The 24,469-nt window shown below is 35.1% G+C and overlaps 2 protein-coding genes across 2 annotated transcripts; one reads left to right on the top strand and one right to left on the bottom strand.

Moving 5' to 3' along the window:
• Window positions 1-1,455: 1,455 nt before the first annotated feature.
• klhl21 (kelch-like family member 21) lies at window positions 1,456-13,477 on the top strand. The gene is given in 6 exon segments (XM_051096006.1): window positions 1,456-1,617; window positions 5,294-6,367; window positions 9,007-9,341; window positions 9,343-9,413; window positions 9,526-9,598; window positions 11,482-13,477. Coding segments are annotated over 5 exon segments (1,842 nt in total). The 5' UTR covers window positions 1,456-1,617; window positions 5,294-5,340; the 3' UTR covers window positions 11,818-13,477.
• A 579-nt stretch (window positions 13,478-14,056) lies between these two features.
• On the bottom strand, window positions 14,057-24,446 carry zbtb48 (zinc finger and BTB domain containing 48). Its single transcript, XM_051096004.1, has 11 exons — window positions 24,298-24,446; window positions 21,722-22,471; window positions 21,266-21,561; window positions 19,317-19,428; window positions 18,276-18,368; window positions 18,110-18,196; window positions 17,839-17,993; window positions 17,417-17,553; window positions 17,124-17,288; window positions 16,018-16,106; window positions 14,057-15,923 (listed from the first exon to the last, which is right to left on the bottom strand). Exons 2-11 carry the CDS (start codon window positions 22,469-22,471, stop codon window positions 15,480-15,482), a joined length of 2,328 nt encoding a protein of 775 aa, XP_050951961.1. The 5' UTR covers window positions 24,298-24,446; the 3' UTR covers window positions 14,057-15,479.
• Window positions 24,447-24,469: the final 23 nt, after the last annotated feature.

The following is a 24,469-nucleotide window of genomic DNA, read 5'->3' as shown; positions in this document are numbered from 1 at the left end:
ATATTGTACATGAATAAATAAATAAATAAAAATCTTATGCCATCTTCCACAACATGCAACTAGTCAGTCCATGTAATCGGTGTCTTTTGCATCCCTAAGGCGGATGATGCCATCAGCGGACAGCCAGGTGATACAGAGGGTCCACGACAGTTCCCAAGCAACATTGCTCAAAAAAAAGTTGCCCATCAAAATTGCTCAAAAAGTTGCCCTGTGTATCATCAGCTCAAGAGTTGATCATACATATTTAATATTTATTAACAACAAATAAATATGTAATTTAAAAAAAATAACAATACTATGTATGCTTTCATCAATATTACATTTTAAAAAAGCGTCAATTAAACATTATTTTAAATAATTTAATAATTAATATAATTATTATTATCTAATTTAATCATTTAAATAATTAAATTATAATGATAAATTATAGTTAAATTATAATTAAATAATTTAAATGTAATATTGTTACATCATTTTAAATCATTTTTAGCATTTATGCTGGTAAGGGTAAGGTTTTTTTTTTTTTTAATTTTTAAATTAATGTTTAATTTGCCAAATGAAGGCAAAATTATATTATTAAAATCACATTTGTATATTAAGTGACATATCAAGTGACATAATTTCTAGGAGGTTACATCATCTCTCAACCAGGGTTTTAACACTTAAAACATACACATGTTTCTCTCACTCCTCTATAATATTCTATTTTTGATTAATTATGACTGGGGTGGGGTGGGCGATTTGTCTGAAATTGTCAAACCTGTTAGTGTCAACCTGTTACTTTTTAGAGTAACAGGTTTTGACATGTGGGTAACAGGGTGACATTGATTAGGTTTGACCCTGTTTTTAAAGATTCTCTGTGTAAAATTCTACCATTTTGTAGGTCATCCTCAGTAGTCTATATTATGGAGCTAACGCCTATTTCATTCAGTGGCATATGAGTTCTAATTACACTATAGTATCTAGTAACGCTTGTGTCGGTAACAGGGTTGACAAAAATACCATTTTGTCATTTTAAGGTGTCTTCATTTCATGGATTTAAAAAAAAAAAAAATATTAAACTTATTTTATTTTTCACTTTTCCCAAGTGGAAAAGGCACCGATTTCTTTGCTGAATTTTCTATTTGTTTGGAGAATTCATACAAAAATAAATAACGTGCTATTACTACATAAACAGATTTTTGAAATGAAACATGATCCACTGGTAGAGAAAGCAAAAGCGGGATTTTTGATTCAAAACCTAATATAACTCCCTGTGCCTTCGGTGTTTAGCACTTTATTGCAAAACCTGATTCCCTATAATCTTTTTAAAAAAGACCTACAAACATACCGGGTTTATGCAGAAAGGGAACATACAATCTCCAATTGATGAGCGTCCATGTGCGGCGTCAGTTCAACAGTTTGGTCAGTCAAACTTGAGAGCACGTCACCATGTAACTGCTGCACAAGTGTCCAATGAGGGTCTCTTATGATGCGGAGTCATGGCGCTGACATGAGCGAAGACAAAACAGACACACTAGCAAAGTTAAACGCTAAATAGGGATATAGGACAGATTATACCGATCTTTCAAACTATCCGAGGCGGATAGCAACCGAAATCGTTAACGGCTTGATTCGGTAAGTAGAAAAGCGTCAGAAACAGCCTCTGTATGAAGGTGAAAATGTGACGCTTCTCGTGTTGTTTTTCTCAGCCGAAGCAGACGAACAGCAGACGGTTATTGTGTCGGAAACCGACTTCACGTGTTTCTGTAGTGATCATCACGCTCAAGTATTTGTGATTAATTTAGTGGATTGAAAAAAAAATATTTAAAACGTTTCCATTGTTACGTGAAGCCTCGTTGGTATGTAGTTGGCAGTAGGTGAAGATGAGCAATGCATGACATTAACCATCAGGTCAAATCTTAAAATAGACTGGCTTTTGAAGGTCTCCTGGCTATAGGCTATTGCAAAAAGGTCTGGTGAAAGGGTAAAACTAGCTTAAATTCCAACATTCAAGGTTTAAACATTGATAATAATTTTGTAGTCCATAAATTTGTAAACAAGTTTCATACGCAGTGCTGATGGCAGATTGACTACTTACCTAACGTTAACGATTTTGTTCAGTTTCAATTGAAAGTGAGAAAATTAGTTTTTATATGTATAGACACTTGTTCCCACTAAAGAAACAAATCCTTTTTCAGTATACATGTGGCAGTGGACCACCAAAACAGTTATAAGGGTCAATTTTCTGAAATTGAGATTTATACAACATCTGAAAGCTGAATAAATAAGCTTCCTATTGATGTATGGTTTGTTAGGATAATATTTGGCAGAGATACAACTATTTGAAAATCTGGAATCTGAGGGTGCAAAAAAAAAAAAAAAAAAAATATTGAGAAAATCACCTTTAAAGTTGTCCAAATGAAGTCCTTAGCAATGCATATTACTAATCAAAAATTTAGTTTTGATATATTTACGGTAGTAAATGTACAAAGTATCTTCATGATCAACATGATCTTAATATCATCATGATTTTTGGCATAAAAGAAAAATCTATCATTTTGACCCATACAGTGCAATGCATAGTTGGCTATTGCTACAGATATGCCTGTGCGAGTTATGGCTGGTTTTGTGGTCCAGGGTCACAAATGTGATGGATTGAGGACTGCTTTAACTGACTATATAAAGTGAAGCAGTGCCTGATTATGGTTGTCCCAGGGCCCAAACTTGCTTAGCTCCTTTGGATTTGTGCTGATGGAATGCAAAGCCGTGGCAGCTGTGTTATGATGGGCATCTCTCAGTCAGGTGCAACATTAAACTGCAGGCCACTGGTGGATTAGAGAAACACAGAGGGTATACAATGGCTCTGCAGATAGAAGGGGGCCCTGAGGGGTTCATAAAGGGATTTGCTATTCTAAAGTTGTACAGAGAAGATACTTACCGTATATATGGTCCACTGGTTGCAAGATATAAAGGCTGCACTAAGTAGACAAATGTAGAGTTCAGTCTAGCTATATATAAATATTTAATAATAATTTTGTTGTGCTTATGATGTTTTGTCTTACAGGTTTGTTATTAATCTGATGTTTTAGAAAGTCCTAATCTTGGGTTTCCTGTGTATAATCATGACTCATGTCTCATAACTATAGATCATGACAACTTATTGACATGGCAGGACAATAAGTCAGGAGATGTCTAGTGTTGGTCACTGTCAGCCATGCTATTTTTGGACTGACTTGTAAACAGACTACTAGTAAGCAATTTGGTATGCGAGTTGCCTAATACGCAGCAGGTATAAAAGAAACAAGATGGTTGTTTCATAAACATGACCTACTAAAAATCAGTGTTCATTTATACAAAGCTTATTAATGAATTGCCGTACTGTAGGTCATTGTCAAGAGTCGATTTGAGAAGCAATGCTTGTTGGAAAACATTCAAATTCTGTGTGGAAATTCCCAACCATTCTACTAATAAAGTGGCTTGCTATTTAAAAGCATTTTTAATCAGTGATGAAAACAGCTGCCTTAAAATAGAATTAAAAATTTGTAATCTTTCAATATTTCTTTGATAGATACAAACACAGAACTGAGACACTGCATTATAGAGAATATATATTGGCATCTAATGCATTCCAAAAATACCCAGCCTCTCGGGAACCCAGTATGTGCACAAATGAATGCGTTATTCCTCAGCCCTACTATGCATAATGTAGGTCTCTCACTGAAAACTGTAGAGCTTTGCTGTTCAGAGCCGGTCTATTTCCTTGCAGTTTGTTGCCCCTTTGGGGCTCCTCTCTCTCATCCTTTTTGATGAGGCAACCTCCATAAAACATTGAGCTGCCTGCTGCATAGGTGGATCACTGCATGGAATGTCACATGGCTCTTCAGTATAAGCTATGCTTGTGTTATGCCTTCAAGGAGTCATGTGTGTTTGCCAACCTGCTTTGATACCTGACCCTGTAGATGGAAATGCCATTTTATTTTAAACTCACACAGACATAGAAAAAACTCTTACTTCAGCTACCTGCCTTGTGACTGTTGCTTAGAACATAAACAAAATATAGGAGAGTGTAGGGTATATTTATGCAGACTGATAAATGCTCTTTTTCATTTTATGAGCAGAATATTTTACAATTTATACACATATTGTCAATCATTTTTTCACCGTCATTCATATTTCTTTCTTCTGTTAAACTGCAGTTTCAGTGCAGCTTTAAAGGCATCTAGCCTATCTAGCGAAAGGTATCTAGCGAAATGATTGGTCATTTTCTAAAACAGAATGAAAATGTATATACTTTGTAACCACAAATGCTTGTCTTGCATTAGCTCATCTTCACATTACATAGTCATGTAGGTCACGTGCGACATAGGCGGAAGTACCGACCCAGTGTTTACAAAGTAAATATGCAAAGAAAGTCAAATGTCTTTTGCAATAAAAGGTAAAACAACAATGTTCACCCTACCCTCCTGTTTTGAACCACAGTACACAGATAAAGGTTGACATTTCCAACATGATTACATAATGCGTCATAGTTGCGCACCACAGAGCTAGTGCAATATGAGCATTTGTGGTTAAAAAGTATTTAAATTCTTCTTATTTATTTATTTATTTTTTAGAAATTGATCGTTTTGCTGGATAAGACCCTTTATTCCTCAGCTGGGATCGTGTAGAGCCCTTTGTAGCTGCTTTGAAACTGCAATTTGGACCTTCAAACCACTGATCCCTTTGAAGTCCACTATATTGAGAAAAATCCTGGAATGTTTTCAACTGCAAATAAGATTTGAGAGCTATGACAGAGAGGAAAATTTCACAATATGAGTGAAATACATGGATAATACTAGCTTGATCATTCTGTCCTTTGTGTTACATTAAATGGAATGACGTGAGATTGAGTAAACGATGACACGGTTTTATTTTTGGCTGAACTACACCTTTCTTTAGATTTGTTGCTGTATGAGGAGTTACTCAGAGTGGATAAGTTTCTGTCATCTCCAGTAAGCAAAGCTAAAGGGTGTGTAGAGACCCCCCCTCACCCAGGCTGTGAAAATGGACACTGCTGGTGTATTTATAGACCAGACACGACGAGCACACTTTCTTAAGAGACCAACGCTTGCACACATTCGTCATAACCACATGATATTTGGTTCTAGAAGCTACTGGGTCCTTTCACTAATTTAAACACTTTGAGAAGAAACGCAGGTAGGCTGAAACTTCAGTTTGGGGGTTTTCTGTTCTTTTATAACTTGTTTTCACAATGTAAAATAAGAAACTACTACTTAAAATTACTAATCAATCTCCTGTTCTTTGTTTAAAGATGAATCCGGAGTTCTGACCAGACGTACGCCAAGAGAAAAACAAGCTATGGAGAAACCAGTTTTACAAACGCAGCCCTCTATGCTGCCCTTCTTTGACGCGGCCCACGCTGTCAACTTGCTCCGTGGCATCCACGAGCTCCGTGCTGAGCGCAAGTTCTTCGACGTCACGTTGTGTGCTGAAGGCAAAGAGTTCCACTGCCATCGAACTGTGCTAGCAGCTGCCAGCACCTACTTCCGTGCCATGTTTGCTGGTACACTGCGAGAGAGCGCCATGGACCGTGTGGTGCTACATGAAGTATCGGCTGAACTGTTGGGCCTGCTTGTGGACTTTTGCTACACGGGTCGCGTGACCGTCACACACGACAATGTTGACCTCCTGCTCAAGACGGCGGATCTCTTCCAGTTCCCATCTGTCAAAGAAGCATGCTGCGCATTCCTGGAGCAGAGACTTGATGTTTCCAACTGCTTAGAGATCCAGGACTTCGCAGAAGCTTACGCCTGTCGTGAGCTTGCGACTAGCGCACGCCGTTTCGTGCTGAAGAACATTGTGGAGCTGGCGAAGAGCATGGACTTTGAACGGTTGTCTTGGAAGAGGCTACTGGAGTTTGTGTCTGATGACGGACTGTGTGTGGATAAGGAAGAAACGGCGTACCAGATTGCCGTGCGCTGGGTTAAAGCCGACTTGCAACACCGGTTGCATTACTGGCCTGAGTTGTTGCAGCAAGTACGCCTACCGTTTGTTCGCCGTTTTTACCTTCTGGCCCATGTGGAGAGTGATCCACTGGTCTACTTGTCGCCAGCCTGTTTACGGTTAGTCAGTGAGGCACGCAGCTTTCAGTCTTACGAATATGACCGCCATGACCGACCCAGCCATCGCATGCGCCCACGTCCGTCCACCGGCCTAGCCGAGATTCTGGTGGTGGTAGGAGGATGTGATCAAGACTGTGATGAGCTTGTTACTGTGGATTGTTACAACCCACAGACTGGACAGTGGAGATACTTAGCAGAATTCCCAGACCACCTTGGAGGTGGCTACAGCATAGCCGCCCTGGGCAATGACATTTACGTGACAGGTTAGTACAATGACGATGTTTCCTGTTGGGACAAACTCAACAAGCAAGCTCAACTTGTGCTGTAATTATTTCATGCTAAGTTAATAGAAGAAAGCACAAATCCCCAGGCAGGCTCAGAGTGTCCTGCTTTCCAAACTGTTTACAACATGGCAGCTGATGTATAAATAAACCCCTGTATATTCAGCTAAGTAAGAGTGTGGCAATAGGACATAATGTTCTGCCAGATCAGCAGTGGCCAGTGTGATTTCGGGTGACATGAACGTTACCTTCCGGAACAGACAATGTTTTAATTTCTTGCGGTTATATACTGCTTCTATTCTAAGTGTCCTTTGCTGTTACGTAAGTGGTGTTTAAAATGGTGACTGAGCACTGACTATGTAATTCAAGAGTTCCCGTTTCAGTTCCACTCAACTCGATTCCAATAACAAGCCTTAAAGGGAACCCTATGTATTAAGATTGAAATATGTAGCAGAAAACCCATGAAAGATGTACGTTATTTAAAAAATCCACATTGTTTTATACATATTTTGGACTATGGGGGCGCCATTATTTAGATGATGTGAAATGGTTGCACTCGGTGAGCTACTGGTGCTACATGTTGCTATTTTTACTTAAACACAACTCAGAATACACAACACGGAAAATAAAATACTAATAGGATGCCACATTGTACAGCTTTTGGTTGTAATTTTCAGTTGAAGGGCAACAAGGGAAGTGATGAAAGTCTTCACTGCTTTCCTAGTGATAAGAAGAGGAGAAAAGAAAGACCAGCGTCTTTGTTCTCTCCACTTCAGCCCTGATGCCTTTTAGTAGACCACAGCTACTGAAAGAACTCACAAAAACTAGAGACAAGAAACTATATGCCATCCTGGCAGGATGTAAACATGCCACGGCCCCTGAAGGAGTTTGTCAGTGTGGATTTCACTCAATATGCGTGGGCTTTTAGACTCCTTGTGAGGAAAAAATCAACGGTACAGCATTCGGTTTATATCCATCACCACCTGTAAGCTCTTTTAGTAGCTGTGGTCATCATTATCAGTATTGTATTTTTTTGAGTTGCGTTTTGGTAAAAACAGCAACAGTTAGCGCCAGAACCAATTTCATGTCACTGAAATAATGGTGCCCCTCATAGTTCAAAATATGTATACATTATTGTGGATTTTTTTTAAATAATGTAAATCTTTCATGGGTTTTCCGCTATATATTTTAGTAAGAGACATCATTTACATTATATTAAGCCATAGAAGTCTTAATACCCGGGGTTCCATTTAACTGTTTATTAAACAACATCACTCAAGAAACAAAAAATGGTAATATATTTCAATCATTTTTTATATAATATTACTAGCTAAACACATAATGTGTATTTATATTACATGTAAAATGAACAACTAGTCAATAACTACACTGATTCAAGTCAGTTAAAGTGCAGTCACATTTACCATTGTACTGTAATTTTCACGGGTGAACTAACTAATAACTAACTAACTAATGTTAATATGAATCCACACTATCTGGAATTTTGCATTGTCTTCTCTACACAGATTTCAAAACAGGTTCAAGAAAGCTGCTTGGTTTGAATGTGACTTCTGTAAAATGCACTTCATAGTTTGCCACACAAAATTTGACTAACATTACCAGTCAAAAGTTTTTGAACAGTAAGATTTTTAATGTTGTTTTTTTTTTTTTTTTATAAAGAAGTCTCTTCTGCTCACCAAGCCTGCATTTATTTGATCCAAAATACACAATACAATTTTGTACAATACAACAAGTACAATTTTGAAATATTTTTACTGTTTAAAGAACTGTTTGAATTATTTTAAAATATAATTTATTCCTGTGATCAAAGTTTAATTTTCATCATTAATCCAGTCACATGATCATTCAGAAATCATTCTAATATTCTGATTTGCTGCTCAAAAATCATTTATTATTATGTTGAAAACATCTGAGTAGATTTGCTTTCAGGTTTCTTTGATGAATAGAAAGTTCAGAAGAACAGAATTTATTTGAAATAGAAATCTTTTGTAACATTATAAATGTTTTTATCATCACTTTTGATCAATTTAAAGCATCCTTGCTAAATAAAAGTATTAATTTCTAACATTTGTTTTCCAAAAATCTCCAAGAAATAAAGAACAAATCAGCAAATTAGAATGATTTCTGAAGGATCATATGACACTGAAGACTGGAGTAATGATGCTGAAAATTTAGCTTTGATCACAGGAATAAATTACTTTTTAAAATATATTCAAAGAGTAAGCAGTTGTTTTACTAGTAAAAAAACATTTCACAATATTACTGCTTTTGCTGTATTCTGGAGCAGACTTGGTGAGCAGAAAAAAACTTCTTTAAAAAAAAAAAATAAAAAAAACATTAAAAATCTTACTGTTCCAAATAATAATCTGTAATCAGGTTACACAAGAAACTTTAACAGGATCAAATTATATTTTGTCCTGGTATTTTTTCAACTATCATTAATAATCCCAAATTATCCCTATTTATAACAGTAACCCTGAGGCTATTAGTGTAAGCAAGTTTGAGTAATAGGGTTGATAAATAATAGGAAGGAACATCTGCTTTATTTTTAGCTGTTTGGTATTGTGTTAAGGATTTCAAACCTGCTTTATTTACAACAGGTGGCTCAGATGGATCACGTCTTTATGACTGCGTTTGGCGATACAACTCCAGTGTGAATGAGTGGACGGAGGTCTCCCCCATGCTGAAAGCCAGAGAGTACCACAGCTCTTGTGTCCTGAGGGGTCAACTTTATGTGGTAGCCTCTGACAGCACAGAACGCTATGATCATACTCTAGACTGCTGGGAGGCTCTTCCACCCATGCCACATCCCATGGATAACTGCTCTACTACAGCATGTAGGGGACGGCTCTATGCTATTGGCTCCTTAACCGGAGAGGACACAATGGCAATTCAATGCTACGATGCTGAAAGCAACCGTTGGTCACTAGTCAACGGGGGGAGAACTGCCTCCATGGTCCTTTGCCCCCAAATCAGTGACTCTAAATGGGTTGATCTACTTTGTAAGGTGAGGTGTTTCGTTTTTTTCCCACAATTTTAAATATACAGTTTAAAAAAAAAAAAAAAACAATGAAGGAAGTAAGTTTTTCATGTTTCTCATGACAACGGTTGTGTTTCAGGGATGATTCAGCAGAAGTAGATGTCTACAACCCACAGAAAAACGAATGGGATAAGATTAGTCCCATGACACAAGTATGTACATTTTACGTCGTTTCACTCTTTTAAAGGGTTAGTTCACCCAAAATAAAAATTCTGTCATTATTTACTCACTCTTATGTTGTTCCAAACCTGTAAGACCTTCGTCCATCTTCGGAACACAAATTAAGATATTTTTGATGAAATCTGAGAGCTTTCTGACCCATTAAAGATCCAGAATGGTACCAAGAACATCAACAAAATGGTCTATGAGACATCAGTGGTTCAACTGTAATTTTATGAAGCTACAAGAATACCTTTTGTGCACAAAAAATCCTTAAAAAATAACTTTCCTTCTCCTCCGCATCACCCTAGCGCCATTTTTTGGAGAGTACCACGATGTATGCGGTTGAACCAGAGATGTCAAAAGGACTGTTTTATCGATGTCCTTAATGCCTTTCTGGGCCTTGAACGTGGTAGTTGCATTGCTGTCTGTGCAGGGTCAGAAAGCTTTTGGACTTCATCAAAAATATTTTAATTTGTGTTCCGAAGATGAACAAAGTTCACATGATCTGAAATTTCGCTTGAGGGCAAAACATTTTCGCACACAGATTTTGCATCAGGTTTAAGTTGGCCATGGCATCGTTATTGACACTTTTTTTTTTTTTTTTTTTTTTTTGTCTGTGAAATTAAGCGAATTATCGTGACCACACCTTTACATATTATGTACATGGGTCAATGACATATTACAAATTTTTACAAATATCATGAATTATTCATTTAAATTTTTTGGGGAGTCGCACCTCATGACATTTTAAAATTTTAACTGACCTAGTCATAAAAAGGTCAAATTATCTAATATTTCATTACAATCTCACAAGAAAACGTGACTATTTCAAGTGCTGATGTACAGTTGAAGTCAAAAGCAGAAACGGCAAAATGTTAATTATTTTACCAAAATAAGAGGGATTATACAAAATGCATGTTATTTATTTGCATGTTATTAGATATTTCACATAAAAGACGTTTACATATAGTCCACAAGAGAAATAATAGTTGAATTAATACTAATACTTTGTTGTTACCTGAATGATCCACAGCTGTGTTTTTTTTGTATAGTGATAGTTGTTCATGAGTCCCTTGTTTGTCCTGAACAGTTAAACTGCCCACTGTTCTTCAGAAAAACCCATCAGGTCCCTCAAATTCTTCGGTTTTTCAGCATTTTTGTGTATTTGAACCCTTTCCAACAATGACGGTATGATTTTGAGATCTATCTTTATACACTGAGGACAATTAAGGGACTCGTAAGCAACTATTACAAAAGGTTCAAACGCTCACTGATGCTTCAGAAACACAATGCATTAAGAGCAAGGGCGTAAAAACTTTTGAATATGAAGATCAGAGTAAATTTAACTTATTTTTGTCTTCTGGGAAACATATAAGTGTCTTCTGTAGCATCTGAAGGGCAGTACTAAATGGAAAAAAATATATATATATTTCAGCAAAATAAGAAAAACACATCTTCATTTGTTTCAAAAGTTTACACTCCTTGCTCTTAATGCATCGTTTTTCCTTCTAAAGGATCAGTGAGTGTTTGAACCTTCTGTAATAGTTGCATATGAGTCCCTCAGTTGTCATCAATGTGAAAAGATGGATCATGTTTATAAACACAACAGCGGGAGACGGAGCCGGTTAGAGGTCATTTCTAGTTAATGATGTCACAGAATTTACCGGTATTTTGAAACCGATGTGTGAATGGTGCTTTACCGGTAAAAAGACGGAACAACGTTGCCTGGGTGAACAGCGCATTATTGTATTTACTATTTACTGTTCCTGTACCGGTGATTTTACAGCAATTTACTGGTATTACTGTGTGCAAGGGGCTGTTGACCCACATTATCTTATTCACACAGATAACTATAAATTCTCGCCTTCCACAGGTTCATGTTGGAGGCAGTGTAGCAGCTCTGGGTGGTCGACTATATGTATCCGGTGGCTATGACAACACTTTCGAGCTCTCTGACGTGGTGGAGGTCTACGAACCCTCTACTCGATCTTGGACCCCAGCTGGCCGGCTCCCCCAGCCCACCTTCTGGCACGGAAGTGTCAGCATATTCCGACAGTTCATGCCTCTTGTTCCAAGCACCTTCGAACCCATCGACATACCCGAGGCCAACGCCATCCACCTCCACAGACACCACCGCAACCAGGCACTTCACAACCACAACAACAATGTCAATCAGAACCGCAACCAAGATGTCAATGAAGTGCGTTGAGAACGTTTTCGAAACGTGAGACTGAAGGTCATTCAATGTGACGTCGCTACTAGGTGTTTTGCACTTTATGACATATTCACCTCAACTGGGCAGCAAAGGGAGCTGGTGAATGGACAATCAATGTTTGCATTTTTTTCTCCCAGTAACCCAGTGTTACTACAGCTTTAATTGTTGCATGCATTTCTAATGCTGACTGTGTTTACCTTGAACAGAGACTTGAGTGAAGTGACTCATGAAATAGTGCCTGGCGAATTTCAAGCAATCCATACCTTGGAAATTGCATGAAGGTTATGCTCATTTTTCTTTTTTTAATTTATTTTATAAATCAGCATGGACCTCTTAAAGTGATCCACAACATTGTAACTTCAAGTCAAGATCCCCAAAAATATAGTATACCAATAACCTAATGTGAATTAAAATTTTGAGACCCCAATCATTCCAAAAGGTTAAAGCTTGGATCACGTAGACTGTAGATGCATGTTTGTAGCGTGATTGGACAGTACTCTGCAATGTGGAAAACTAATGGTATTTTATATACACAGAGAAAAGTCTGAATTTAAATATTTAGGAGAATCTGAGATTTTCCAAAAACAACATAATTTTGTTTGACAAACAAACAACTCTGTCCCAGCATAACCCATTGTTTAATGTTCATCATACTAGAATGACATATTTCAGACAATCTAGCGTGCATGCAGTGGTCACATTTTTTTTGTGAATTTGTATCGGACTTGCTTTTAAACTCTCATATTTTAATATTAAATTAAGTTTATGATTATCTAGTTATTGTTTATTTTAGAGGAAAGTACACTACCAGTCAAAAGTTTTTGAACGGTAAGACTTTAAAGAAGTCTCTTCTGCTCACCAAGCCTGCATTTAATTTTATAATAACTGCTTTCCGTTTGAATATATTTTAAAATGTAGAAAAAGTTACAGAAATTAATACTTTTGTTTAGCAAGGATGCTTTAAATTGATCAAAAGTGATATTATGTTACAAAAGATTTCTATTTCAGGTCAGCGCTGTTCTTCTGAACTTTCTATTCATCAAAGTATCCCGAAAAAATTCTATTCAGAATATTAGAATAATTTCTGAAGGATCATGTGACTGAGGAATGATGCTAAAAATTCAGCTTTAAAATCACAGGAATGAATTGCATTTTATAATATTTTAAATAGTAAAAATATTTCAAAATGACTGTTTTTGCTGTACTTTGGCTCAAATAAATGCAGACTTGGTGAGCAGAATAGACTTCTTTAAAAAACTTTTCAAAAACCGTTCAAAAACTTTTGACTGGTAGTGTATGTAAAATGTAAGAAACAGCTTGTGTTTACTAAGCTGTCTGTGATCATGAAGAAATGTGAGGAAGAGATGAAGGCATTGTGTTTTTGTCAAATTGTATTCGGATGCTGTACTAATAACTGGAAGTAGTAATTCAGTATCTCGTTATTCTTGAGTAAATATATGTGTTTGACAATACCAGTACTTATGAAACTAATTATTTACGACACGCTTAAGCGGTACTTGATGTTTATTTTATTTTTCTTACAGAAAGTTTTGTTTGTTTTGTGGCCAAAATTATTTGTACAATACAGACAAGGCGATGATTTGTGTAATGTTTGTTTGTGTGGTCAACCAATAAATGACTGCCAGCACTGTTACTTTCTGCTCTTATCACGTGTATATGTAATAATGCAATGATTATGAAAAAGACAAACTGTCTTCAACATTCAAACGTTCAACATATAATCAAAACTGACCCAGATTTATTGTGAACTATTTATCTGTGCACATTATTCCAAATCATAGTTAAATCAAAATATATTAAATTTTACAGTTTCACTCTGAAAATGAAATGTAAAAATTTTAATTTACTTTTTTCTTGAATCTAGCATTTTAATTTAACTTTATGGACTGAATTACGGTTGAACCGCTGCTGTCACATGGACTATTTTAACAATGTCTTTACTGCTTTTCTGGGCCTTGAATGTGTCAGTTGCTGTCTACGCAGGGTCAGAAACCTCTCAGATTTCATTAAAAATATCGTAATTTGTGTTCTGAAGATGAACGAAGGTCTTACGGGTTTGGAACGACATGAGGGTGAGTAATTAATGACTGAATTTTGATTTTTGGATGAACTATTTAAACCAACAAGACGTGCATAGAAAAGTGAATACAAATAGACAGATTTGTACGTATTTTAATGGTTTATTCCATTAAAAGAAGAGCATACATGAAGCTTGTTTTACAATAGTCTTTAATTTACATTTTGCCATCCAGATGCTGAATAAATCTAGACATTCTCTTCCAAGAACTTTGGTCACATTTTTGTATCCAATTTTGTCAAACATCTTGTAACTTGAAGTGCTAGTCAATAAATAAGACAAATACAAGAGGCATAATGCATTACTTTTGCCTTACAGAATAAAAAAGCTTTAAGTTTATGTCTGTTCATTCAAACAGAGAGAGAACATTTTCCATTAAAAATTGTAGACACAGTCTGACTTCAAAAGTTAAAGGCGAAACATTTTTGCAGAAGCTGGGTTCAAATGACTTCTGACTGCAGTAGACAAAAATGTAGCTATGGAAATCTCAAGATGATCTTGCAACGTCATGCTTGATACAAACGAGTCTTCTGTCATTTCCAACTTCTTTGAAGATAAGAAATGAATATGAAAAAGACTTCTTCATGCAAGAAAGCTATTTACAATGACTGACATGTCTCAGACTCTAAAAGGATAAGTCCACTTACAGAAAAAAAATCCTAATAATTTACTCACCCCCATGTGATCCAAGATGTTCATGTCTTTCTTTCTTTCTTCAGAACCAAAGAAATTAAGGTTTTTGAGGAAAAACATTCTAGGATTTTTCTCCATATAGTGGACTTTGATGGTGGCCAATGGGTTGAAGTTTCAAAATGCAGATTCAGTGCAGCTTCAAAGGGCTCTACACAATCCCAGGCAAGGAATAAGGGTCATACCTAGCAAAACGATCAGTCATTGTCTTAAAATAATAAAAATGTAAATACTTTTTAACCACAAATGCTTGTCTTGCACTAGCCTGACCTCACATTACGAAATCATGTTGGAAATGTCACGCGTGGCGTAGGCAGAAGTACCAACCCAGTGTTTTCAAAGCGAACGTGCAAAGAAAGTCAAACACCCTTTACAAAAAAAAGGTAAAACAGCTAGGTTGGACAATTTTGAAGTTGGACCTTTTCGAAGCAAAGTACACAGACGAAGAACTAACCATGCGTGACCTTTCCAACGTGATTACGTAATGCTTTTACGTAAGAGCATTTGTGGTTAAAAAGTATATACATTTTTATCATTTTAAGAAAATGATTGTTTTGCTAGACAAGACCCTCATTTCTCGGTTGGGATCATGTAGAGCCCTCTGAAGCTACATTAAAGCTGTGATTTGGACCTTAAACTCGTCATGAATCCCTATTGAAGTCCAATATATGGAGAAAAATCCTGGAATGTTTTTCTCAAAAACCTTCATTTCTTTGTGACTGGAGACAGAAAGACATTAACATCTTGGATCACATGGGGGTGAGTAAATTAATAGGAAATTTCAATTCTGGAAGTGAACTTCTCCTTTAAACCACATGCTTTGTTGTCAAGTAGCTTTGTTGCTCTGCAATCAATAAGTCTCCTTAATTTAGACTTTCTCATCAGTGTCAGAGCCGGGCAGTTCCACCACCACGCTGGGCTGATGGATGGAGTATGCATCGGTCACCAGCAGTGTCTGCTCCATCACTTCGGTTACAGTAAACGGAGTTTGCTCCACTTTGCCATCAGTCATTCCAGTCAGAGCAATCCCAGTCTGTTCAGCACTCACTGCTCCATCAGCCAATGAATATGTGGCCTGCTCTCCTCCTGTTCCTTCAGCAGAGGCTGAGACGACCTGTTGCACCACAACTGCATCTGACTGGATAACCAGTTTAACTATGTCCGCTGGTTCTTCCTGAGCCTCGGCATGGCTGGGAGGACTGGATGAGGCAGCTGTGCTCTCGTCCTCCACTATTAGGTTACGTAAGCGTCTCTGTCTGGGGCTGTAGTTCTCCACGCGGTTGTGGATCTGTAAGTGTCGGCGCAAATGTGCCTGTCAAAGGCAGGATAGAGACACTGAGGTCTTAGGGATCAAGTAGGAAATGTATATGTTAATATGTTAATCCATAAATGCATCTAATTCATACCTGTCTGGTGAACTTGTAACCGCATTCAGAACACTCAAATTTTCTCATGCCTTTGTGACGTCGTACATGAACACGGAGCTGCTCAATGGCTGATGGGACATAATGTGATATTTAATTATTATTAATTACTGATCACTTTAAATACTCTTTCATACATTCTAGTTTTCAATTATATATTGATATAATTAATAATATATATATATATATATATATATATATATACACACATATACATATACATACATACACATATAACATGATTATACTTATATATAATACTAATAATATATAAATCATATTAATGAAAAATATTTGTTGGCAATTGACATAAATAAATTGTATATTATTTATATATAAGTTAACTTATATATATATATATATATATATTTAACAGTATAATCAATCTTTATACATTATAGTACATACATTTTTTTTATTATATATATATATATATATATATATATAACATATATAACATAAAACATTACTTGTCAAATAAAATAAATACATTGTATATAATTTATATAAAAGTTATATACACACAAACATTTATAACATTAATATACTTTCATATACTTATATAATATTACTCATATATAATCATTTTTTTTATTATATATATATAAATAATGATCTATATATTATAGTACATAAATGTTTTATTTTATATATTATTTTATTTTATTTTTTTTATATATTATATTATGTCTTGTTTTTGACATTAATGAAAATTATTACTACTCAAATAAAACAAATAAATTGTATATAATTAACATAAAATTTCATAATCATATTATTCTTGTTTTTGATATTAATGAAAAATATTTATTATATTTATTAAATAAATTGTATATAATTTATGTAAAAGTGTAAAATTATGTAAAATGTATGTAAATGTATTTATTTATTTATTTATTTATTTATGTAGAATAAACAATAAAATTATTCATTTCTTTTAAATAAAAAAAAAATATTTATTTTTAATAATATATAACAAAAAATGTTAGAATATATTGTATAAATATACAATAGCATATTTTTCTTTCTCCTATTTATACATTTTTTCCCAAAACTGCCTCAAAAGTGTAACTGTCCTGATATCTTACCTTTAAAGGTTTTGTTGCAGATTTGGCAAAAGTGTGGTCGACCTTCTTGGTGTTTGCTGGCTATGTGGCGTAAGAGAGGGCCTTTCTCAGTAAATCGTTGCTCACAAAACTCACAGCTATACGGCCGTTCTCCCGTATGCGTGCGGTGGTGTTTGTCCAGACTCGCTGCTCACACAATCAGCAAACATTGGGTTAATAATACAAACCTAACAGAAAAACTACATGGATTCGTTTTTAAAAATCATCTAGAAATCAAAATGACCAGCGTTAAATCATTCCGACTGCAAAATTACCTTGTGTGCGAAACGTCTTGCCACACAGATGGCACTGGAAAGGTTTCTCTCCAGTATGCGTTCGAAGGTGCATGTTGAGATTAGCTTTCTGGGTAAAAGCATGATTGCAGAACTCACACACAAAAGGACGCTCATTTCTGGAAAGCAGCGCAACAAATACAGCTCAACACTAATCCAAACACAAACATGCAAAATGAATTACGCATATAAACACCACAAAAAGGTTTCTTTTTTGTCCAGCTTGCTTTCATTCCCATTGTTTACCATCTTTTCACCACATGCATGCATAATTGTAGCATTCGCTAACAGTCTCGCTTTTGAATAGCAGACAGACGTAATCAGCAATCAGTTTAAGCAATAAATAAAGCATGTTTCAGTTCTTTGTTTCTTTATGGTAATATTTAATAATGGCATATGTTTACCTGTGAATGGCTTTGATGTGCATTTGCAGGCCGTTGCGGCTGGAGGCCCGATGGCCGCACTCCTCACACACAAACAGTTTCTCACCACGATGTTTAGCTGCCTCATGCAGACGTAGCTCAGTGCGGGACAGGAAACATTTGGGACACAATGGACACTAGACAAGACATATCACAGATAATACATAACATTTAATCAGTAAAAACTCATATTTTGTTCAGTTTTCAGTGGCAGGCCATTGTGGTATTGCAGACAAGTTTTAGAGTCACTTACTGCATGGGGTTTGGGAGCTCCGTGAACTTTAATCATGTGGATCCGGAGGTCTTTCTTCTGCATGAACTGCTCAGGGCATGACGTGCACTATATGACAAGTAAAATAACATTGGCACAATGTCCGCCGACAAAAGGTCATATCTGACCTCCACAATGGATGGCGTACCTTATTGGGCATCTCTCCTGTGTGTGTGACCGTGTGAAGACGCAGCTCATGTCGCTTTTTAAAGGTCATGGTACATTTTGAACACGAAAACACCTGGCGCAAACCAAAAGTTGCATTATCTAAGTATTAGTAATACACTACCAGTCAAAAGTTTTTGAACAGTAAGAATTTTTATGTTTTTTAACATCTGCTCACCAATCCTGCATGTATTTGATCCAAAATACAGCAAAAACAGTAATACTGTGAAATATTTTTACGATTCAAAATAACTTTCTGTTTGAATATATTTGAAAATTCTATTTATTTGTGTGATCAAAGCTAAATTTTCAGCATCATTACTCCAGTCTTCAGTGTCACATGATCCTTCAGAAATCATTTTAATATGCTGATTTGATGTTCAAGAAACATTTTATTATTATTATTATTATTATTATTATTATTATTATTATCAATATTTAAAACACTTGAGAAAATTTTTTTCAGGATTCTTTGATGAACAGAAAGATTCAAAGATCAGCATTTATCTGAAACAAAAAGCTTTTGCAACATTATACACTATAACATTCAAAAGCTTGGAGTCAGTATTTGTTTGCTAATTTTTTTTAGCAAGGATGCTTTAAATTGATCAAAAGTGATTATAAAACCTTACCAAAGAAACCTGAAAATTTTCTACTCAGCTGTATTCAACATAATAATAATAATAAATGTTTTTTGAGCAGTAAATCAGAATATTAGAATGATTTCTGAACAATCATAAGGATTACGTGAATGAGTAATGATGTAATGATGCTAAAAATTCAACTTTGAAATCACAGGAATAAATTACATTTTAAATTATATTCAGATAGTAAAAATATTTCACAGTTTTACTGTTTTTGCTGTACTTTGGATTAAACAAATGCAGGCTTGGTGATCACTTCTTGGAGAACATTAAAAATCTGTTCAAAAACTTTTGACTCGGAGTGTATAAAGGCTGCACTGCTTGACATATTATTGTTATTGTATTGATGCATATTGTTTGTTGTCTCCTTTGATACTCACCACTTCTGCTCTGATAAGACAATTCCTAGCTTCATGCTCCAGCAGGTTTTCCTTTCTATAGTAGCATTTCCCACATTTAGAACATTCAAAGGGCTTCTCTCCTGTATGTCTCCTGTATGGGAGGAAAGACAGAAGTTTGGATTAAGGCACGATCAATCATGTTACTTAAAAAAATTGCAAAAAATGAAAAACACCTGTCCTTTGACAGTGTCTATATATATATAATTAATCTTATATGTGACACTGGACCACAAAACCAGTCTTAAGTAGCACGGGTATATTTGTAGCAATAGCCAACAATACACTGTATGGGTCAAAATTATCGTTTTTTGAAGATCATGTTCTATAAAGACATTTTATAAATTTCCTACTGTAAATATATCAAAATGTAATTTCTGATTAGTAATATGCATTGCTAAGAACTTCATGTGGACAACTTTAAAGGCAATTTTCTCAATATTTAGATTTTTTTACACCCTCAGATTCCACATTGATATATGTATACAGTATTAAAGGGTTAGTGATGAAATATTTTAATTATCTTATAGAAAACTGACTGACTGTGTATCAGTACCAGAGATGGGAGATGCCACGGGATGACATGTGGTACAGGATGAGACGTGGAAGTGCAGAAACAGATAATGTGTGTAAAACTCATTAAAATCCTAAAATGTTTATGCCTTTGCTACCTTGAGCACCCGGAAAGTGGTAGACGAGAAAAACAGACTAGCAGGTGTTTTTCTACAATAAAAGCAAGCATTATGAAAACTAATAAACAATTGTGGGAAAGTACTGGGAATGATATATCAACAAGTGGTCTATATCCTCACTGGACAGTAGCAACCGATAACGAAATTATACAAAGATGGTAGTCTGGAGAAAGAATTAGATGTTCTGCAGGCATCTCGGCTTTGTTGTCTTCTTGCAATAAAGTCAAATTTTGACAACTGGAACTCTAGTTCATTAGTTCTTCCAAAACTGAAAATGTTGTCTTTAATTACTCACCTTCATGTCATTTCAAACCCATAAGACCATTTATCTTCGGAACAAAAATTAAGATATTTTTGATGAAATCACACGTTAGAGTACGTAGAGTACTACGACATGTTACACTTATGAATGCACGTCGACTGACAAGGAAGAGAAGAAACTGTTGACTAAAGTCGTTATTTTGGTTTGAATTATATTGGTTGAACCACTGATGTCACATGACTTTCTGGGCCTTGAATGTGGTATTTGCTGTCTATGCAGGGTCAGAAAGCTCTCAGATTCTGCAAAAATACCTTAATTTGTGTTCTGAAGATGGACAAAGGTCTTACGGGTTTGGAATGACACGAGGGTGAGTAATTGATTACAGAGGGGTTTTTTGGTGAACTAACCCTTTAATTATATATAAACATACAACCCCAACCCCAAACTTTTGAATGGTAGTGTGTGTGTGTGTGTGTGTGTGTATATACAGTCATGTGAAAAAGTTAGGACACCCTATTGAATTCCATGGTTTTCTGTATCAGGACATCATTTAAAAAAAAAAAAAAAAAAAAAAGGTGCTTGGCTGGTCTTATTTTGAAAATAAAACCTCAGATGAACAACAATGACTGATAAATTCACACAGAAAATGAATGCTTCAAGTTATTGCTGCTAAAAGTGGATCTACAGGCAACTGACTCATAGGGTGTCCTAACATTGTCACACATGGCCTTTCCATATTGGTTTTATTATTGTTAAATAAATAATGACACAGTGTGATGTGACATGTGATGATGTTTACCTGAGGATTTATTTTCTAAATTTTAAGACCTGCCAAGGACCAGATAATTTTTTATTATGTCCCGATATAGAAAACCATTAAATTCAATAGGGTGTCCTAACTTTTTCACATGACTATATATATATATATATATAAAACCTTAAAATATTATGTGTATCCTTAACAAAGAGGAACATACCTGTTGTGTACTTTCAGGTAGTACTTGCTGAGAAATGTTTTGTGGCATGTAGGACATTGGACAGAGCCTTTCTTACTGTCTTTAGATGTTCTTTCCCCATTCTCTTTATTGGTGTTTTTCTCGTGTCGTTTGTGCTTTCCCCGTGGAGTCTTTGAGGTCGAGCAAGGTGAATCATGAGGCACATACTCTTCATCAGTTCCCTCAAGAATATCTATACTGACACCTCTGTCACTGTCATCATCATCGTCATTGTCATTGTCGACGTCGTCATTTTGATCGGCAGATCCATCCACCTGCTAAAAAAGTTATTTAATTCATTTATTATTTAATGAATTTTTAGCAATTTTTATAATCAATGCATTCAATTTTCATTGTCAGATCAATGCACACATGTTCAAGTTTAAATGATTTGAATTAAATAAATGTCTTCTGGTTGAATGTAGATGTACTGAGTACCTCAGTCTCACTCATTTCTTGATGTTTGAGATCATCTCTATCTTCAATGGCAGCAGTCTCCTGCTCTTTGTCTTCTAGAAATAATGATTTTCTTCTTCCTGCTCCCTGCCTTGCGACAGTATTCATGGAATTTTCTCTGACTAGTCGACTGGGCCCTTTAACGCGCCTTCCAGAACGTGTGGTGGTAGTAGATGTCGAGGCAGGAGGGTCATCATCGCTAGTTGTGCCCGCTGAACCAAACCGACATGCATCAGGTTTATTTTTCGTCCTCTGCCAAGATTTAGTCTTTCCTTTCGGGGTGTGATCAGGGTGAGGGTCTGCAGACGTGGGAGTGAATAGTGGTTTGGCTGTATTATCTACACTCAAGGCAGGTGACTCTAAAGTCTTTACACCTGGCAAACTCTGGCAAGGTATGAGAGAATCCGGCACTGATAGTCCGCTGGCTGCATTCTGAATTTTTTCTAAATTGCTGTCGTTTAACTGAAGTTCACCTGTGTAAAAAAAGTTAAGCAGTAGCTCAAGTCCATCATCAGGGCACTCTAATGGCAGGTCGACTTGTATAAACGGTTTGTTTGAACTGGGGTGTTGGAACAAGTTGCTGAAGCAGGCAAGAACATTGCGGTGGGCCAGATGCACCTGCCCACTGGCTGTGCTTAACATGGCATCACAGAAGTGGCCAAGACCCCTCTGTTTGTTGAGCAAGGACAGCACCCGCTGAGCGTGAGAGGTCCGTTGAGCAGGTATCTCCATCTGGAAAAGCAAGAGACATCAGTTTAATTTTATTAGTGATTTTGTCTTAATGAATTTACAGGTAAAGATAACATCATTTAAATTAAATATTATGTTTAAATGAATATAAATGTAAACATTTATTTAAAAATGCAAATTATTTTGACTAATTCATGGATATTTATAATAATCAAAAAATGGTCAAGCTCAGAATTATAATATATACTTGTGTAGAATACCATAAAATGTGCGTCTGTTCTGGTTTAATTACTATAATTATCAATAAACATAAAAACGATTTTTGAAAATCATTAAAAACTGACATTATTGTACTACAAGCACAGGTATTTAATTCATTTAAATTCAATATTAAAATGATAAATTATACATATACATTTTTCATTTACATTTTAAATAATTATAATAATAAAAATGGTTCATGCTCAGAATTATAATAAATTTGTGTAAAATACAACAAAAAAGTGTATCTGTTCTGGTTTTATTATTATAAAATTCTCATTACTAATAAATGTTTCATGCAACTTTAAATAATTTGATAAAATCACAAAATGATGCAATTATTGTACTACAAGCACAGGAGTTTATAGCAATAGTTAGCTTCTTTTGGCGTAGTTCGTTTTATAAACAGAATTTCACAGAAAATATTAAAACTACAAATATTATCTATCTACCTATCTATCTATCTATCTATATATATATATATATATTACAAATAGTAAATTATACATATAAATGTTTCATTTACATAAATATTTTTTTTACTCATTTTGTTTGTGGGTATTTACAGTATAATAATAAAATTTATCATGCTCAGAATTATAATAAATTTGTGTAAAATACCAAAAAGTGTGTATGTTCTGGTTTTACTGTTATACTGTCACTACTTAGAAAGGTTTTATGCAACTTTAATGCAACAATAATTTTTGAAAATAATGAAATACTGCAATTATTGTACTGCAAGCATAGGTGTTTATGGCATAGTTTATGAAAAGCACACAGAATTATATTATAAATATTAATTTATTTTATCAATGGATATTTATGATAATAAAAAAATTTATGCTCAGAATTAAAATACATTTGTGTAAAATACAAAAAAAAGTGTATTACTATACTGTCATTACTAAAGTTTTATGCAACTTTAAATAATTTTAGAAAATCATGAAATACTGCAATTATTGTACTACAAGCATAGGTGTTTATTGGAATAGTTTGCTTATTTTGGCATAGTTTCTGAAAAGTACACAGCACATTTTCATTGAAATTAAATATAAAAAAATTATAAATAGTAATACTTTCTTTAGATTTTAAACTACTTTTAGTAAAAGTAGAACATTTTTGAACAACATGAACATTTTTAGAATAAACAGCCATCAATAAAGTTCAATAAAAAAGTATTTTACTAATTTATTCATGGATATTTATGATAAAATGTTCATGCTAAGAATTATCATACATTTGTGCAAAACACAATAAAAGAACAGTGTCTGTTCTGGCTTTATTATTATACTGCCATTATTTATAAATGTTTCATTAAGATATAATGTTTGTAACATCATGAAATAATGCAATTATTGCACTACAAGCATAGTTACTGCAAGCTCGTGCTTATTTTAGCGTAGTTCGTTTTATAAAACAGTACACAGAATAATTCCGCACGTTTTTATCCATCCACGCTCAAGAATATTTTCCCATACCACGCGGATGACTTTGACTGGTTAACGACTATTTGATTATTTACTATTACCTCAACGTTAACCGCAATGTCCGCATTTTAATGACGCTCCCTAAACTACTCGCTGCACGCTTAACTGTCTATGACTCACCTTTAGCGTAAATTAGATCATCGCTATCTTCTTTCTTTTCATATACTGAAACTCCACTTACACGTGTTATGTAATCAACTAAATAACTTATATATTGTATAGCATCAAATGCTTAATTTGAGCTAAACAAGAAGAAGCCATGTTGAAACAGAAACAGGAAGTGACGATATTG

Source organism: Labeo rohita, chromosome 23 (genome assembly GCF_022985175.1).
Source record: "Labeo rohita strain BAU-BD-2019 chromosome 23, IGBB_LRoh.1.0, whole genome shotgun sequence".
NCBI classification, from domain to species: Eukaryota; Metazoa; Chordata; class Actinopteri; order Cypriniformes; family Cyprinidae; genus Labeo; species Labeo rohita.
The sequence above is the reverse complement of the archived record's forward strand: the minus strand, read 5'-3'. Positions and strand labels throughout refer to the sequence as shown.

Coding starts and splice junctions, on each gene's coding strand:
- zbtb48 (XM_051096004.1), bottom strand. CDS start 22,471: ATGGAGATACCTGCTCAACGGACCTCTCACGCTCAGCGGGTGCTGTCC. Junction 18,369..19,316: donor GTCTTATCAGAGCAGAAGTG/GTGAGTATCAAA, acceptor GGTTTGCGCCAG/GTGTTTTCGTGTTCAAAATG. Junction 16,107..17,123: donor CTGCAACAAAACCTTTAAAG/GTAAGATATCAG, acceptor ATGTCCCATCAG/CCATTGAGCAGCTCCGTGTT.